The following is a 19,762-nucleotide window of genomic DNA, read 5'->3' as shown; positions in this document are numbered from 1 at the left end:
ACTTATGTTGTATCTCAATCAAATTTATTCACACTGTTGACTTTCTCTTGAGATAAATATAAATCCTCCATTTACATTCTAAATTTAGCTTGTAAAGGTGAGGTTACATCACTCTCTCTCACATATACAGTTTCTACTCTTTTTTGTGTGCGTGTGTGTGTTTTGTTTTTATACATGGCAGAAAATATATGTAAACTAAACTCTGAAGAAATCACAGAGAATGATGTATATATACTAATTGATTGTATATATGCTGAGCAGTAATTAATTCGTTATTTATTCTATACGTCATTTGTGAATTGATCTATCTTTTTATTGTATATAGTTAATTGTATTTCATCACTTTTATGTTCTGTAATTGCACCTTTTAGTTTGTTAGCTTTTCCCTTTGGGACTCAAAATGTATGTAAAAACTTTTTGTATAAATAAGACAATTTATAAGAGTAGATTGTGTGAGCTATGCTCAGAGAGCATACGATACGGGTGAAATCACAGTTTTTCACCTATTGGTCAATTGGAATATATAAAGCCAGTTTTCAGAGTATGGCAGAAATTGCTAACTTTTTAAAGGCAGGGGCAAAATTTTGATAATATCTACAGTTCAGGGGCAAAATCATTGAAAACTAGCTATATTTACCTGTTTTTCTGGATTTTTTTTGTGGTGGGAAACGGATCTTAGGGGCAGAGTTTTATGTTTGAAATTTTCCTTGGGGGCAACCATGACATGCTCTGAAAACTGGATATAAAGTGTAACGGTATTTCAATGGAGTCGATTCTCTTTTCACCAGTTTGGATACAAAGGTCCTTTGGGCAGTGGCCGACCTTTACACTGATTGTGATTATCAGTGCGTCACAAACAGCGATATTTCGATCGCACAGAAGCGCTTCAAAACACCAGCTTTTTTGGAGTTTTGTCTCGTTCACCCAAACGCTTCAATCTCGCATAGGCTTAGGGGTCAACATCAATTTTGTTAATTGTCAGAATCGTTTACTCACTGGAAATACACAACTTTATGAAGTTTCTTTTTTTGTTACCATCAATCCCGCAAGTAAAAGAAAGACTAGTCCGACTAGTCTACGAAAAGTGCGCTCGCGCGGCGAATAGAATATCTCGCAAATTAATATATGCATAAAACTGACGAAATCCTTTCTTTTTTATGCTTAGGTGACGTCACCATCGATCCTGACTTGACAATGGAGAACCAAATTTGGCAATGCATAATTATTACGAGCGGCCGAGAAAGTTTGTGTGACGCAAAAATTGCGCGATAAACGAAGCCCTAGAAAAACGCCCACTGAAAATTTAAACTAGGAATTTATTGAATATTTCACTAATGAAGTATCAAACTTTTAGTTTTTTGTAATTATTATAAATTCATAATTTTTAAATACTATTTTTTGAAAGTCAAAATTAAAGTGAATTTAAGCTGATTGGGTGGATATTGGGCAGACAGGCGTTTTGCACGTTCCGAGATCGGAAATTAAACGAGAGTAAAAGACAGGGGCGTCTTAGTATGTAATATTAATTCATTATCTTTTTATTTTTATTTTTCGCGAATGAAAAATGAATTTCTGATTTTTGAATTAAGGAAATATATTATATTTGATTGTCAATGTCAAAAGATATTTCTTTACTTTACCAATAATCTGCTGTGTTGCTTCGCTACTTACCCCCGGATTGTTTTAGTAGACACTTCGGTCACGTAAATAAAGACATGTGTATATGTTGAAGCCGACTGTGGACTGACCGAAATTGCAATTACGTAAATTATTGTGGAAGTTGAACGCTTTAGACGAATGTTTGGGAAATCAAAAAGACAACTTTTGTGAGAATGTTGAGTTTTGTTTATATGGCTGTTTGTGACGCACTGATTATACCTGGTTATGCAACTGACTACTACCTTTTTATACTGAAAGGAGTTATTTTTTTCTCATCAAAATGGTAGCAGTCAGTGTGTGTCATGGTTTGCCAAGGTGGTTGTTTGTTTTAGCCCTGATAAAGGTCTTAAAATGAAGAAAACTTTTCTAATTAATTGTTGTTGCTTAATCTTTGCTTGGAGGAGAACAATTGGCTTTACTTCAGTTAGTCACACTAACGTCCATCCCGCAGAAATGTTTGTCAAAGATTAATGTTGGGAAAGCGCTATAACAAACAAGCCAACCTTAAAAACTGATTTGAAGGTCAAATTCCCAAGAAAAAGATCTACAGGGGAAAAGCCCCTAGATCCCACCTAGATCCGGACATCGCCAGATTAGCTATTTCCTGGAAATTTTGCTGGACCTCAAACACTGACCCATTCCCATGTGCGGAATTATTTCTAGTTTGAACCTGTAATCCATGCCTAACAAATCAAAGTGCTACCATGAAGTCAGGTAAATTGCATCAGTGGAGGGAAACTTGTATAGCCATCAAATGACTGACCAATCAAAGTAGCAAAATTTCAAAACAGATGAACTACGCAGCTCTGCTCCCAGCTCTACTCTACCATTTTTTTGTTTGATCTTTAGTTAAAAATTACTTCTAATACTTATGCAACAATGTGTCATAGTTTTAATGCTGGAGTTCATTGAAAAAGTCCACATGTTTTTTTATAAGGAACTTTCAATGAAAAGGTCCACATGTTTTTTATAAGGAACTTTAAACTTAGCTGTGAGCCTGGAGTTCCTTATTTTACAGAGAATTTCAGCCTCAAAGTTCCCTATCGAGTTCCTTATTTACTTAGCTGCTCAATTTGGATCAATTTGATGCTATATTTAAAAATTGTCTACTATACAGAAATGAGGTCTATTGACATTGTTTCATCAATACTTTATAAACTTTTTGTTTTCTTATTAAACATTTTGCTAGACGTGATGTCATATGTTGAATTATTAAAAGCTTGAGCATCAAAACATGATAAGAAATAAATTAGTGCACACTTATAATAATCATTAATATTTCTTTCCATTTATTTGCATAAGCCTAAAAAAGGTAACATAAAAAATAGTGTGTCATTGTTTTGATGCTGGAAACTGTTCAATCTGTCATCCTGACTAGCAAAAGGTCTATTAACTTGAGGGGTTGACATTGCAGCTCTGACCATCCAAGCGAAGCACTAAACAAAATCTCTGTTTATATTTAGCTGGTTTGGCACTTATTAAACAGGGTCTTAAGTTAAAAGCGTTTCTGTCAATTATGGGCTGTCAATGGATTTAACTTATATATGTCTCCAAAAGTGCATTTGAAAAAGCAAATGCGCTCTAAAACATCATCAGGCAACAAATCAACTCACCTCAACTCAATCAAATAGAAAATTTACAATCAGTAAAAATCCTTTTTTAAAGTCTAGAATATGGAACCTGGCTGAAAAAAAGTTTTGAACTTAAATAAAGTTTTAAATGAGTAGAAAGTAGAAAATTGTTCGGCAGTGCTCATGCTGGCTCATGATGAACCTCTTTGTACCTCTTGCTTCTACAGAGCTGCTGTTCATGTGACTTATATTTTGAAATCTAATAATTTGATAGTAACAAAAAATAATATTTGTTTTTAATACTTTCTATTTTCAACCATAATAATAAAGAGTCCAACATTTTGAAGTAATGTCACCGTTAACCTCAATGAGACAAGAGAGAAAGTCTGGAACTTGGAAAGAGACATGTATAGGTTTATGGTCTAGAAGTGTGGCAGGTGATAATACAAAGCAACAACAATCTCCAATTTGTATGGGCATCAATTTAGTCAGAGTTCAGGTACGATTTTATGAAAAATATTTATTTTTGACTTTTTGGCTGGTCAGGGGATGCTATGTAACCTAGCGACCCTGCAACTAATTTGTACAGTATACAGTGGTCTCACTTTGTTTGTAGACTTATTGGAGATTCCATAAAAAATAATGAAATATAATAATATTACAAATCTAGTTAACATTAGATCTATCATTCTAGAAACATTAAGGGCTTGTTTATTTCTCTTATTTTAAATGCTGTAGATGCTATCTTTAAAAAAGTGCTACAATACTCCAAAAAAACTTTGAAAACGAAAGTCATTTGTTACAGTATCCAATAATTTTCATGAATTCCAAAAAAAGCAATTGTTTCTTTTCTAAAGAAAAAGTTGAAAAAAGTATCATAGATTATGGGGATTTTTCTTCAAGTTGAAGAGGATGATTTTCATAGTTTCGCCAAATTTGGGGATAAATTTCTTTAATTTTTAGCTAAAATTTGTGTGTGAAAATCAATTCTTGCAAAAATTTGTTACAGTATCAACTTTCAAGTAAATAAAAGGTTGCAATCTTCATTATTTAACATTTAACATTTTGTTGTTTAGAATTTGGAATTGGAAACAGTCCAACCAACCAATACAGTTGGGCTTCAAATCATCATACAAGATACTACTGGTTTGTATAATTAAATTTTAAAAAGATTTACCAAGATTTATTAATTTTGTGAGCCAAATGTTTGATTTCAAAGATTTTTCATGGATTTAATTTGATGAGTCAGCAATCTTGGGCGATATCAGAGTTTAAATTTTTGCAAACATGAGAAAAATTTACAATTAAGCACAAAATTAAATCTCCCGAAAATGAATCCAATCAAAGTAGTTAGCTACTTTAGCTCTAGTTTAGACGGCCGACTTTCTGCCCTGCCTATTCTAATTGTTAGAGTAGGCAGAAAGAGGGCACAAAGTTGGTTGTTAAAATCTTTGCTTGGAAAGGTTTGAAAGAAGACATTGCATTGACGTCAAAAGAGGGCTATGCATCGACTTTAGACAGCCCGCTTTATGCCCTCTTTAATTTGCAATTAGAATAGACAGGGCTAAAAGTGGGCCGACTAAACCAGAGCTAATGGTCATTTGGGAGAACGTAACGGTCTTTTGAATAACTTATTACTCCATCAGAATTTTTACAACACCTGTTACCTAGGGATTTATCCCATTTGTACTGGCTGGAGGAAAGTAATATATGCTGGAGTAATTTGTTATCTTAAATAGGTCGTTGCGTTCTCCTAAACGACTATCATGTACAAACATTGCTTATTGCTAATCATTTCATTGTTTTCTTAACATTATTCCTTTGTAAAAAGTTAAAATTTTAGGCGTCACAAACGGAGGCTGGGGGCTTTGTTTTTTTTCTGGATGTCTCTTCTAAAACGTTCTATAAATGTCTGAGAATGGGTGCCTTTCTATGATTTTTATCTTTTGTCTAAAAATTACATCATTAGGTTAATTAAAGAAACATCATGTAATAATATGGTTAGTTTATCATTACTAAGTTACTAAAAGGATTATTGATCTAATTTGAAAACTTTTTCAGATCTAATTAGCATTGCCATACCAAAAGTTTGGTGTTGAAGAAAACCCATTTTTCTTATTAAAGAAGCACTTTAGATACAAGCGACTGTAGTGCAGTGGTAGAGCATCTAGCTACGGTGCGCAAGGTTGTGGGTTCAGCCCCCAGCCGGGTCATACATACCAAAGATTTCCAAAATAGTACTTGATGCTTCTCTGCTTGATGCTCAGTAAGACATAGAGTCAATCATTCGAAAACGTCAGATATTGCTCATAAATCAACTTTTGAAGAATCATACATTACGACAACATCTCCTGTATATCGCATCGCTGAACTCAGAACAAAGATCGTTTTCCATTTTGAACACTTTTTTCCAGCAGTACATTTTAAACGACTTAGACATAACAAATGGTCTGCTCGGAAACATCACTACATACTCAACCATCAGTCCTGTGGAAGTTGAGGAACCTGAAATATCCCAATGTAAACTTTATTTACAGAACTGGCACATCCTAGAACACAGAGCAGCCTTTAAATCACTGCTTGAGGCAAAAATCCAAAGGAATGTCTGATCTCCTTTTTATATTTTAGTAAATAATGATTATAAGATGTTTTCTATAGATTACTTTAGATATCAAAATTTCTTGTAAGCCTCTTTAATCCTATTTTCACTAAAATTTACGTGCCTAAACTAGTTATCCCTCCAGTGCCATTTTGTCAACTTTGCAACTCTTTGATTTTCATCAACCTTGATTTGTTTACGTCCTATATTATTCTCTTATGCTTCCATCTAGGTCCGCTTACAATTTATTTATTTTTTTTTTATTTTTTTCGAAGGGGATTCCCCTGATATCCACATCCGCTCAGTGATTTTCCTATAGGGCGTTGTGGCGTCTGTGGGTTTTACGAGGGAGAGACCACCCTTTCCATCCGGATAGGCCCCGCTTGTTTAAGATTGGTCCCTCTTTCCGATACACACTGTCGCACACAACACCCATATGTATATATAAAAAAAAGAAAGAAAAATGTATAACCTGTTAACATTGTAAACAAAACAGAGATATTTTATATTTTATTATACCAAGTATTTTGGTGATTAAAGAGATTTGAAAAAAAAAAAAGTAATTAAAAGAAGAATCAAGTGGAAGTGGAGCAATCCAGGGAGAAAAAGTGGCGCCCTCCCATGGCTTGGCAGCAGGTTTTAGGTGCCCCCTAAGAATTCAGGTGACCCCTAAGATTTAGGTAACCCCTGGTTGCCAAATATTTTTGGTGACCCCTAAGCCAATGACACGTCAAATTCTTTCGAAAATCCTTCTCAAACTATCAAACAAATACAACAGTTAGTTTAGCTTATTGCTAAATAGAATAAATGCCCTAAGAAATTAGAGATAAGTTAAGTACTGAAGGTTACTGCCAGATTATCAAGTCAGGGTGCAGATCCCTTGCCGACAGATTTTTTATCTAAGTAAATGCAACATGATTAAAGAATTTTTACAGATCCGTGCCGTAGGAAGCATTTTCATATTAGGGGGCTGAAGTTTAGTGATACCGCAAGGGCCAACCATGGTTTGGCCCGAGGGGGAAAATTTTGAAAATTTGAGCTCTAGATTGCTTGAAAATGCACTCAAAGCATGCACTTATAAGACAATTATGACAAATTCAAAAAGAAAAACTGCAAAATAACCATTTTTGAAAAAATTATTGGGGTTATAGTCCCCCTTGCCCCCCCATGCTACGTTTTTGAGCATTGCTTAGATTAAAATATAATGGTCTGGTCTGGTTGGCTTCTTATAATTCAATCACCAAACATAGAATGTAGCCCCCAGGTCCATCTGAAAAAATTTAGGTGACCCCTAACATGGTTAGTCCCCCCTAGCCACAGGCTAAAATCAGGTACCAATCGCTGCTCGACCTTTTAGCCCCCCCCCTGCGGCCAGGGGGGGGTTCCAGCCATGCCCTCCCCTACCTTCGGGTAGATAGCTATTGAAAGAGGAGCCTTCGGGTGGCCTCAAACTGCTGTCTAAGACTTACTTATATAAAAGATAATGACATTTGACTATTCAATTTTTCAGATGGAAGCTCTGAGAAAGAAGAGAATGCCAACAGAAAAGTTTCAAACTCACCTCAAAATGTTAAAACCGTCTGGGAGCAAGAGGATAATTCTATTGGTCAACTCACTACAAACTTGAAGCAATGGTCTAAAGAATGGACAGGTCAAATTTATTAAGATTTTAGCTTTCGAAAATGAATTTTCAAGCTTAAAGAGAACGACAAAAGGCTTAATAAAATTCTTTTTAAAAAACGCTGAGTTTTTTTGTTTTGTTTTTTTGTAACGTCAATTTTGGTTTGGAGTTCGAAAAAGAAGATGCTATAATGTCTTAACGTCAGAAAAACGTTCGAAAATAAATGTTCATAACTCAAAAGAACTTTCGTTTTCTCTTTCGAATCTTTTAAACCAATTAAAACCCGTGCTGACGTCAGCGAATATACCATGGAACTGGAACATATCTCGGGACCCCCTATCTCGACTTGATAACATTGATATTGGAGGTGAGGGGATGTTTGCCATAATATTTTGTCAGTGATTGTTGATATTCATGGACAATGGCCCTACCCCTACAATCTCTCTATTAAATACTTTAAAGCTGGGTGTCCACATGCAAATACAATACATATTGACAGAGTTATAAAATGATAAACGATCTAGAATAAAGACAGTTTTATTTTTCATCGTTATTTGTTTTCACCCTACCGGACATGTGTCATTTTTTGCGACAGAAAAATTCGTGACGAACTTATTTTTTCCAGTGAAAACTCAGCTTAATGTTAGTCTAGCAGTCTAGACCTTTTCATGAATTACGTCAGGAACATCACTTGCCTCGCGTATGCAAACAATTAGCACGGTGATTTTGTCCCTTGAGACAATAAGTGATTTCTTTGTGAACAGAAAGTAGTTTTGACAAAATCAACTGGGAGTTAATCACCATGGCAATAATTTCAAAACGAGGCAAGTGATGTTTGTAACGCAATTTATGAAAAGGCTTACAAACCCTTCAAACTTCATGGATACACATTTTTTATCAAGTTTCTATACTTCTTTCATCTCCAGACATTGCTAAAGAAGTGGTTAATTCACCAGAAAGACGTGAATACATTTCCAAGAAATTTGATGCTGGATACAAACAAATTCGTGAATGGACTGAAAAATTCTGGAAATGAAACAACAAACTGGGATCTTTCTTATAAAAAATACAGAGAATTGTTGTTTTTCTCTTTGAACAAGAGGAAGCTTTCATGCGGATGATAGTTGAGCTGAGAGGTGATTGTGGTATGTTGCCATAAGCAGAGAGTTTTAAATTCGACGTTGCTGCAAATCCTTGGATGGTGCTGACAGCTCTACAGAACTATTCGAGTTCTTTGGACTCCAAAATTATTTCTCATGCTGCTCATAGCGATGTGAGATGAACATTAAAAGGACTGGTTTTAGCTAACATTTCAACCTCGACTCCATCAGAATGATGACGAAATTTTAACGTTTTCAGTCTATTAAATAGTAGACACTAAAATGATTCTTCATTGGATTTAATAGTAGTGTATCATAAAAAAACATCTAATAGTATCTTGATTGATTTCTCCAATGTTATTTTTGATTTATCTACCGCTGTTCTATGAAGTTTTACTTTTGATAATCCCGATTCTTCTTGAATCTTCTGCTCTACTGCTTCTAAACATTCATCCACCCCAGACTGCCTTACTCTTATCCTCTCTCTACACCCCCTTCTCACAGACACACTGGGAACCCTTCCCACTGAAAAATTTGAACAAAGTTTTACTTTTGATAATTGTGATTCTTTTTTAATATTCCGCTCTACTCCTTTTAAATTCCAAGACTGTCTTACAGTAATACTTTTCCTGTTAGTTTTTGAAAGATTTTCAACAACCCTGACGAATCTAGGAGGGCCATTTATTGAGTATAGACCTTTTGTAGGACGCGATGACATGTTGAATAATAAAACTTCAACATCACAACAATGACACACGAAAGCATAATTAAAAAACGCACAAACTTACTACTAAGTAAGTTCAATGCAATCCAAAAGCGTTCTAACTCCCTTGGGTACACTAAGAATGAAAGCCTTAACTATAATTTATACCCATTGTAAATAAAACTTTGTTCCACATTCATTGATCTCTAACAAAAAGACTGGTGTGAGCCAATGGACTCATCACGACCATTTTGAGGACTTAACCGTCACAAGTCAAATCCTATTTTTATAGTAGAGTTCGGTGTTTTGTTTAGTCCTTTATGACCACAGATGTTTTATAAAAATTACTAGATAAAGCTGCTCTGTATTTCCTAAGCTACAACAATTAAAGCAAAATAATGCACCATCTTTGCTGAGTAGACCATACATTAGCCAGGCACTGTTTGGTTCGGAACCGGGAATTTCTTTCAATGATGACACCGAACCGTGGCCTACTCATTAATGGTGCATTACTTTGCTTCAACTAGTGACGAAGAAGCTCTATCCATTGTTTTATAAGATATCTGTGTATGTGACCCATTTTTGTTATGTCATTTTTTCCTATTATTGGCCCTTTATGTAAATATGTATTTTTATTCATAACATTTTGTGTTTGGTAAACATTCTTATTTTCGGTTCTGTAAGAATCCAGCTTTAAAGAAAGACTTACCTTATTTAACACCCCTGTCTCAGTGACCCAAAGTCTGCCGGGATTACTATGAATAGAATAGTCAGGAAGAAATCACAGCCTGAAGATTGTCACAAAGTGGCATGAAACTGCAAGTATGTAGCAGAATAAAAAAGTTTTTTCTTCCTGACTGACATCGATCTACTTATGTATCGAGCACTGTAAAAAACTGAAGAATTACTTACTATGAATAAAATAGAATTTTACTGTGTCTGCTATTGAGATCTTCAACTTTGACTTTCATAATGAAGATGGGGGTCTGAGGGTGCTTTGGAGCCCCCTAGTGGGTTCAGAGCGAAGCCTTAGTGGGTTCAGAGGGCTGAGCTCTCAAAAAAAATTTGAATCAGAATTTATTTAATTTTTGAATTTATTTGTCTTTGGAAAGTACAAACAGAGCATCTTGAGTACAGAACTTAAAAAGAATTCTTGACATATCATGGCAATAAAATTACAGACCAGAATATTCCAATTCCACTCTCCACGTTTTTTTATAAGAACATAAGGCTTTGGGAACTCTAAAACACCCGATTTCTTAAGGAAATGAGACAAAAATACTCAAAAAATGGTAAATATAAGAACTTGTTTTAAAAGTTTTGGATATTCTTATAAAAAAGCGTATATTAACAAACAGCAATCGAATGCAAAAAATTCTGGTCTCTTTTTTTTAAAGAAAAACTCCATATTCGTGATATTCATGACGTAATGTTTTCTACGGAAAGACCCCGGTTTTTGTCAGTAGTGGCAAACTTTATACAACTTTTGTCTAGTTTAAATTTGCCACCACTGGCAAAACCGACGTATTTCCGTAGAAAACATTACGTCATGAAAATCATGAATTGAAGAGATTAAAAATAGGATTGTGAATTTTTCTGATCATTTGCAGCAGTAATATAGTATATAATAATACTTTCTTAATTGAATGTAAATGCATCTTTGGGAGCTATTTATTCTTTTGTTTCCCGGTTTAATGCAATCCGTTCTGGTATGTTTTTTTCAAAAGTAAAAGTTTGTATAGGAAAACCCATTCATTTACGCTTGATTTCTCTGCTCTGTTTTATTTTACAGGAGTGTATCTTGGTTTATGAGGCATTACGATCATATGGTCAAGTATATAATTTTTTGAGGTATTACGATCTTACGCATCTTTGAGTGGTGTATCAAAGCCCGAAAGGTAGGAAAAGACATGGCTGGCCAAACTGGCAATTTCGAGTGAAATAAAACGAAAGTTAGCTCGAAAAGATATATGCCTGGCTTTTCTGCTTAAAAAAATGCAAAAGTATTTTTAAGTTTTTAAAGATAAACATTATAGCATTCTTAAGTATCAAAGACTTTCTTTCGGACTTGGTTTCGTCTTATGATGAAAATCTTTTCTTATTTCGAAAAGTTTTGTGATATCTGGCAAACAAATATAATTGATTTGCTAAAATTAATAAACCCAATTTGTAAGGTGATTAAGAATATAAATTTTGATTTAAGTTATTTTTAGTTTGACATAATTTTTGATTCATTTTAAATTCCATTTTTTTCTCATTAAGATAACAATATAACAATGACTTCACGACGACAATCACAAAATGGAGGCAAAATAAAAACTGGAGGCTATGAGTTTAAAGTGAAAGACCTCACCAATGAAATTTATCAATGTAAAATTTGTACACATTTAATCCGAACCTATATCGAGTTACCATGTACAGAATTTCATGGTTTTTGTAAGAATTGTTTGATTGATTTGGAACGTCAAACAATGGAACGAAATGACAATAGGTAACAGTTTCTTTTAGCAATTCTAGACTGCAGTAAATTTATTTTTGCTGATGATGTTTCTGGTTCACCACCTGGTTTAATTTTCGAAGAAAGCGCATGCGTACTTTGTCGATTCAATTATTTTGTTAAGCTAAATTTTTACGCCGACCCTAGGTTTACAAACATCTAGATAAATAGTAGAAACATCAAAATCAAAATAGAAAAATCAAAAATCAAAAGTAATTTAAAGTTTAATAGATATCCATGCAATAGCATTACTTACTCGAAGTATTTGCTACTTATCTTGAATTTAGCCAATAAAAACAGTGGTAGCAGAGAGGGAGAGATTACTTTATAGCAACAGTAAACAAATGGTTATCTTTTACTTTAGTGGTGAGAGAGTCAAATATTTCTGCAAGATATGCGGTGAAGAGTACGACCCAGCTAATGTAAGTAAAATGTTTTTCTGTACTTCTGGGTAACACCCTTCAATTCCTACCCCTTACAGAGTATATGTCATCTATAACGTAGTGAACAAAGTGGATTGATTTACGCAAGAATTTGATTGATGATTTACTATACTGTATTTCAGTCTTAAAAGTTCACCGGGAAGACTTTGAAATGAGAAATATCCACCGGGGTAGAGATCTCAGTCGCTGGGTCAAGAAAATTGGTAATTTTTTAATACCGGGCAAAGTAAAAAAACAGGATTTTTCCCTGGGTTTGTGCTATTTAGCACTTTAGAAAAATCAGATTTCGTCGGGGTTTTTGATAAAGTTCTCGTTTTTTGCCCGGGTTGAGATTTCCATTGTTCTTCACTCGATATTTACACCGGGTTATCGACCGGGGCGAATCTGACCGGGCCACTGATACAAGGGTGTTATTTCGCTGCAGATTAAGCTTGCAATGGGCTCTATGTCTATATGTTCACTGAATACATGGTCTTTCCAATCCACTCTCCCGCGGCAATTTTTATTTTTTATAAGAACTCTTTATAAGCACTATTCCCGCGTTCCTGTGTCCAAGGAAAGACACACGCTTGCTAGTCGGATCCTTGAAAAGAGCGTGCATGAAAAGGGGATTAGTGTTAAAACTCTACCCTTCTAATCTAACTAAGAGCACTTCCAAATCGTTTGTGGTTTTGAAAATTCGTGGGAATTTCCCTATTTTCTAAAATATTACGACCATTATTGTAGCATGCTAGACAACTAATTAAGACATACTTGAAAATGAGCAAAAAATATTGGAAGGAACGAATTGTAGCTTATACAAACTAATCTTACCCCATAACTATTATCGTTTGATCATATAACACTCATATTGCTGTACTTAGTCTACTCAACCCCGGGGGGGGGGGGCACTCAAGGTAAATGACCTACCAGACGTTCGGCCCTTAAGGGTAGGTTTTTCATAGTTCAGCTAGTGCACTGTAAGGGTAGGAAATTACAAAACTGCATCGAACTGCACTGTAAGGGTAGGAAATTGTGATAAAAGGCCAATTTTTTGGTAAAATTAGCACAAAATTGGTCAATTTTGGAGGAAAAATTCCGCATTTTCTTGGAAAATTGCAAAAAATTGCGAGAAATTTTGAAAAAGTGCACTGTAAGGGTATGATTTTTCATGGAAATTCACTGCACTGTAAGGGTGTGATTTTAGAAGCCAAATTTTGGGCCGAACGTATGGTCGTTATCAGATCGAGTGCCCCCCCCCTGGGTACTCAACTCAATAAAGGATTTTATTTGCTGCTTATCGAGTGATTTTCTTTTCATTTTTAGAAGAAAGACCATGAAAGAACTGATAAAATCATACTTGGCCATGTAGAAGTCTTGTGTAAGCAATCTATTATAGGTTGTCAATGGACTGGTACGATCAAAGCATTTAAGGTAATTTTGGATATCGTTCTTTGGGCTAAAAAGTGTGAGAATATCAATCCTCATTGAGATTCAGTACGTTATTAGATTTCAACTGGCTAGAAAAATCCTACCTGGTCTGCACGTGAGAAGGGGGTGTTTCTACCTGATTTCGGCTGGAAGAGAGAGAAAGACTATTTTGAGGAAGATTATATTATAAAACTATATTGTGAGAACATAGGTTTGATGGCTTAAACTGCCCAAAATAAAACGTTAAGAACATTTTAAGGCTTAGCGGACGTTTAAACAGCCAATTTCTAAGAAAATTGCACAACAAATGTTGAAAATAAGAACATTTGAAGAACATTTATAGGCTAAACTTTAAAAAGTTTAAGGTTTCGAAATCTTTGATCGATTTGCAATTTGTAATCAATTTAGATTTAGAAAATTGGGCATTTGTATTTATTGTATTCAGAGCTTCAGACGCTGATTGAAATGTTCATTTATTTGATGCAATATTTTCACAAACAGCCCAAACAGCTTCCCACTGATTGTTCACAGGAGGGATGTATTATCATCAGTCAGCAATAGCAATTAATTACTTGAACTATTGACTGCTTTAACCTAAACCTAACTAAGAGAAATAATAATTGGATTCCTTGAGTTACCCTTGATATCTTTTTTTAATTGCTGAGTATTAAGTATCTCACGTTTATCGTTTCGTAGTACACTCTGTGCAAAACATTCCCGTACCGTGGAGACCTCTGCGATGTATGATTTATAAATAGCAACAATTCTCTCGTCGTCTCCCCTCTCTCACCAACACTCCATTGCAGCGGTCGGTTTGTAAAATCTCGAATGAGAAAAGACAATGACAACAGACTCTCTACCCGGCAATGAATTTTAAAATTAGCCGTAGATACTGGGTACAGACAAATTATTAAGCAGAGAGACATCAGGTACCATTTTCGGGTGTCCGCAAACCCCCCCCCCCCCTCTGGTTTAGAAAATTTTGAATTTGGCACCCCATTTTAAAAGTAAATATCTTTTATAAATAAAGCGATCGAAGGGAGGGAGCAAGAAATTTTTTTGAATATTCTCTCTCTCTGTCTCTCTCTCTCTCTCTCTCTCTCTGTCTCTCTCTCTCTCTCTCTCTCTCTCTCTCTCTCTCTCTCTCTCTCTCTCTCTCTCTCTCTCTCTCTCTCTCTCTCTCGCTCTCTCTCGCTCTCTCTCTCTCTCTCTCTCTCTCTCTCTCTCTCTCTCTCTCTCTCTCTCTCTCTCTCTCTCTCTCTCTCGCTCTCCTCTCTCTCTCTCTCTCTCTCTCTCTGTCTCTCTCTCTCTCTCTTACGTGGTGAAGATTCATCAATTATATCTTATTTTCCGTTATCAGGGACATAACAATAACGATTGTCTCTACGCTGAAGTGCCCTGTAAATTTGCAGGATGTCAAGATTTGTATTTGAGAAAAGATCGCCAAAAGCATGAGAAAGATTGTCCTCACAGAATAGTCAAATGTGAATATTGCCAAGCAGATGTCAAATTTTTGCATGTAAAGGTAAAAGATACGAATCTAATACACTTATCACCCTTTTAGTGGCGTTATCCAGCGATTGGCTTTTAAGGACACTCGTAATACACACTTCTTGAGCTAAATCAAAAGCATTGTAGACCTCGTTTTCAAATAAAAAAATATTACAAATGACATTTTTACTCATAAATGAAGTCTTTTGTATGACTCGACTGCCCAGGTCTACTAGGGTTGGTGGATGAGGGGTATGTGCAGACGGGACCTCCGAAAACCGACCCTCAGTGAGACTAAATTTTTAAAGAACTTCTTGAAAAATTTTTCGATTTTTGAAAAATGTCTTACCCTTAGAGAGACTTTAAAAATCGTGATTTTTTCGAACCTTAGAGGAACTACTTTGAAATTTTCTGATTTTTGTAACCCTTAGAGAGACTTTGGATGGTGGGAAAAAATTGACCCTTATCGTCTGCACATACCAAGAACCCATTTTTGCCCAAGTACCCCCACCCCTGCTCGACTGGGGATTATAAATCCACAACCTTGCGATCCGTTGGCAGATGCTTTACACACCCCCGTGTCACAGACCCGGCGGGACCCCCTCCCCACTTGAAATATAGGTCGAAAATTTGTCCCCGGTGAGAAAAATACCCTGAAATTTCATCCCCATTGAAAAACTGAACTGAACTCTCATCCCCACTGATTTTGGAATCCCCACCGGATTTTTTAGCTGTAAACAATAGTATTTAAAATCCCCACCCATTAAAGTATTAAAATTTTTCATCCCCATTGGCATTTGGCTCCTTCAATTTATCCCCGCTGGATGAAAAGTTCTCACCGGGTCACTGAGACAGGGGTGTCTTTACATTCATACTAAGGTCACGTGTAGTAGGCTTGCAGTTTGTTTTGATTTATTTTCTTCTGTTTATCATTTTAGGTTCACAACGATATTGAATGTCAGCTCATTCCTGTTAATTGTTCCAATGAAAATTGCAATCAATCCATGCCGAAGAAAGAGGTACTTACGTCTCTTAATCCAAGGACCTATTTAAATGACCAAGTAAATTTGTGTGAGCTTTACTTCGAATAAACGACTCCCTCCTTTTAAACGCCTTCTTGAATAAACGCCACTCCTTTGACGAAAAATTTTCAATAAACGCCTCCCCTCTTCACCCACGCTGAAGCTCTAAAGGAGTGGGCCAATTTCCAATCGGAGAAGAATGATATTCGGCCTTTGATGTCCCGCATCCCCAGTCGGGCTCAACTACCGTAACGCGTAGTAAAGCTGAAAATGACGGCTGGGTTATCAGGCCTCCCTTTGCAGAATCCTTGAAATGGTCAAGTCAAATTCCGTAAAATAAACCTTCAAGATCTTGAAAATTTTCTTTTAGCTTTAGCATGTCGGATGAAAATTTCTGCATCTGGGTGCCAGATAACCATAGAGTTTAAACGCCCCTCCTGAAAACCAAAAAAAAGTAATAAACGCCTGGGAAGTTTTTTCAATAAAATTTGAAAAAATTGTATTTCGGGGGTTCAAATTTTCGCGATTTTGCTAAAAAGTCGCGAAAAACGCTAGAATTGATTCCCGCGAAAATTAGTTCCAATAAGTTAAAAAATCGGAACAATCGAAGAACAATCCAATCCTCAGATTTTTAGAAAATTGACTGTACAACTAATGTGACCAATTGATTTCTTTGATGTTTTAGATTGGTGACCATCAAAATAATAAATGTGTTTTTCGAAAAGTTCCGTGTTCCTTTCAAGAAGTTGGATGTTATGCTCAGGTAAACCAATAGATTTATAAAGCCCGAAGGGCTAGATGTCGGGCTTAAGCCATCGCAGGAAATAAAAAGTGAATATCAATTGAAGGATAAGTTTTTTTGAAAAATGATGACGTCATGAATTTTTTTAAGCCAAAATAAAATTTTGCTAATTTCTGCTGACGTCATTAGAAATTTCTTTTCTTCAAAATTTGGAGATTGCCAATACCTTTTAGAGGCTCCTGTGGCCTGAGTTTTGCTTCAAATTGCATGTCAATCGACGCATAATTTTACGCAGATTTCAAATATGCAATGAAATTTTTTTTTTCTTTATTGAAACAAAGACACGTGTACACTACGAACATATATTACAAAACATTACTTAAACATAAAATATAGTCCCTCCCCCCGCTAGGAACTAACGTTATATCGCCAGAGGTACTAGACTATGTAAAAAATAAATAAATAAGTAAATAAATAAAAAAAAAGAAAAAAAAATCTTGGAGAAGGAAGCTACAGTTGTTAGGTAAAAGCCTAAAATAAAGCACCGCTAAACCTTCCAGTTTCGTTAAGAAATTCAACAACAGAACAAAGAATAGATTTATTTAGATTTGAAGTCAAACTTTCATCCCCATATAATAAAAGCCGACAGAAAAAAGGAGGGTTAAGTGGCGGATGAAAAATAATGCCTAGGGTCTGAAGTTTGTCGAACAAAGATTGTCTTGCATGGGAATATATAGAGCAGTGCAGAAGAAAGTGTTGAGTGTTTTCAACAGAGTTAGTTCGGCAACCACAGAAAGGGTCTAAAGTGTCGCGGAAGCCATGTCTAAATTTATGCTCGTTGAGATGGCTGAAACCGACCCGAAGTCGATTAAGAAAGATCACTCCTTGAATGTCAGGAACATCAAAAACATGAGATTGCTTGGGTCTCAAAAATTCATAGATTGCTTTTTTGAAAGTTTTAATTGAAGGTAGATCTCGTATATTACCTCCCAGAACATTCCACTGAGATATGCAGTACGGAAAAAAGTGTTACGGAAACGCTCAGTTCGTATATTAAGAGGATAAATAGGATTTCTTGTTCTAAGGCCACCTGGTGCTGTAAGTCTTACTGGCAGGTAGTTACGTAAATACGAAGGGGCTAAATTGTTAATAATTCCATAGAAGAATGTCATTCTTCTAGCAAAGCGCCTGTCAGCAAGACTTTCAAGACCAAGTTCTGAATATAGTTTTTCTTGAGACGTTCCACGAAAACAGCCTGTTATAGCAAGGCAGGCATTATATTGAATAGATTCAAGCTTCTGCACATATGCAATGCAATGCAGGTATTATAACTCCTCTATAAGTATACTCGTAGTTGGCAGTGAGCGTGTTAAGCATATAAAAAATAACTGTTGAATTAAGAAAATTTTGGGTACCAGAGGCCAAGTTTTCAGAGAAAATATTGTCGATATTTGTTCGATACTCGCGGTAGCAAGGTGTGCTATTTAACAAATTTAACAGACTATTTAAAAAAATATCTCCTTTTTATTCGTAGGTTATATGCAAAGACTTGGGAGTTCACGAAGCAGATTCACACGCTGTGCATACGACTCTGTTGCTCAAAAAAATTCTTAAAGTAGAGCAAGAAAGTACGGAGACTAAACGTGATTATAAAGCAATGAAAAATGAGCTTCAAGATTCAAAGAGAGATATAAACGAGGTACAAAAGGAGTTGGGTACAACTCAAGCACGATACAACATCATGAAGAAAGAAAATGATAAACTCCGACAAGAACTAAATACAGCTAAAACAGAGTTGGAAGAGTGTAAAAGAGAAAATGTTCGTAAAACACTCAAACTTGAGCAAGATGTAAGTGAAATCCGAAAAAATCAGGAGAACTTAGTAAAGGGCCATGTTGAAATCGCTAAAGTCGTTAATAAGAACGCCAATATTTCTAATGAATATCGTATCCAAGATCTGAGCCTCATTCAGCAAACATGTGCTATAGTTGGTAAAAGCTTGCCTCGAAAAACCTCATTCAAAACTCCTGAAGATATATTTGATGTGATATCAAGACCAAATCCAATTCAGCCTATAGATTTTAAAGAAAAACATTTCGATTTTGAGGATATTAACCGAGTTTTACAATATCCTTATCCAAACTATACCAATAATGTTAGAAAAATGTGTAACTTAATGGAAAAAGGTAAAATCTATACTGATGTATATGGCAATTCTTTTTTCAAACTATTTTTGCCACAGGACAATTATTTGAACGCTCAATACAAAGATTACTTAGATACAATTCGGGAAAGTTCTTCAACAGAGTTTGAGAACAACAATATGGTTTTATGGAAATTTGGTAGTGGCCATTATAACTTATACATCAATGTGGATGGGTTTAATTATGATAACTCAGTTATAGGACTCGTTCGAGTGCGTGATTTCTTCGAAAATTGGCCATTAACATTTAATGGTGAACGCAATGCTATTGACTGGAATAAATTCAGACTTGGTGGAAAAAATGTGATATTTTTCTTGAGAAGAAAATGATTATCATAAAATGATTAGAAGGGACTCTTTAAAGTTTAAAATGACACGTTATTTTTTAAAGAACAATTTTATAAGAACACAAGGCTTGGAATTGGCCAAATTAAGAACAATTCTGAGCTTCAAATTTCAGAAATTATACTAAGAACGAACTGATTTTAAAAGATTTTAAACCGATCTTAATTTTTTCAAGTAAAGAACTAAGAGTATTAAGAACATCGTAAGAATATTTAAGCCTGAAAATGTCAAAAAATTAAGAACAGCCCAGCCTGAGTCAAACAAACTTTATTTGTTCTTATAAAAAAGGGTGTAGTTGTTGAAAACTACGAGATATACTGGTGACAAGTATACAACATTTCATCATCAACAGCCAA

At 35.3% G+C, this 19,762-nt stretch overlaps 2 protein-coding genes across 2 annotated transcripts; both read left to right on the top strand.

Moving 5' to 3' along the window:
* Positions 1-3,505: 3,505 nt before the first annotated feature.
* On the top strand, positions 3,506-9,955 carry LOC136811141 (uncharacterized). The gene is made up of 4 exons (XM_067067756.1): positions 3,506-3,729; positions 4,307-4,376; positions 7,340-7,480; positions 8,377-9,955. The coding sequence occupies exons 1-4, from the start codon at positions 3,580-3,582 to the stop codon at positions 8,484-8,486; spliced, it is 471 nt and encodes a 156-aa protein (XP_066923857.1). The 5' UTR covers positions 3,506-3,579; the 3' UTR covers positions 8,487-9,955.
* Positions 9,956-11,517: 1,562 nt separating this feature from the next.
* Positions 11,518-19,391, top strand: LOC136811155 (TNF receptor-associated factor 3-like). Its single transcript, XM_067067772.1, has 7 exons — positions 11,518-11,744; positions 12,115-12,172; positions 13,499-13,606; positions 14,964-15,128; positions 16,033-16,113; positions 16,802-16,879; positions 18,393-19,391. Exons 1-7 carry the CDS (start codon positions 11,530-11,532, stop codon positions 19,389-19,391), a joined length of 1,704 nt encoding a protein of 567 aa, XP_066923873.1. The 5' UTR covers positions 11,518-11,529.
* Positions 19,392-19,762: the final 371 nt, after the last annotated feature.

Source organism: Clytia hemisphaerica, unplaced genomic scaffold (assembly GCF_902728285.1).
Source record: "Clytia hemisphaerica strain Z4C2 unplaced genomic scaffold, Clytia hemisphaerica genome assembly, whole genome shotgun sequence".
Lineage (NCBI taxonomy): Eukaryota > Metazoa > Cnidaria > Hydrozoa > Leptothecata > Clytiidae > Clytia > Clytia hemisphaerica.
Note: the sequence above shows the minus strand (reverse complement) of the source record. Positions and strands in the feature narration are given on the sequence as shown.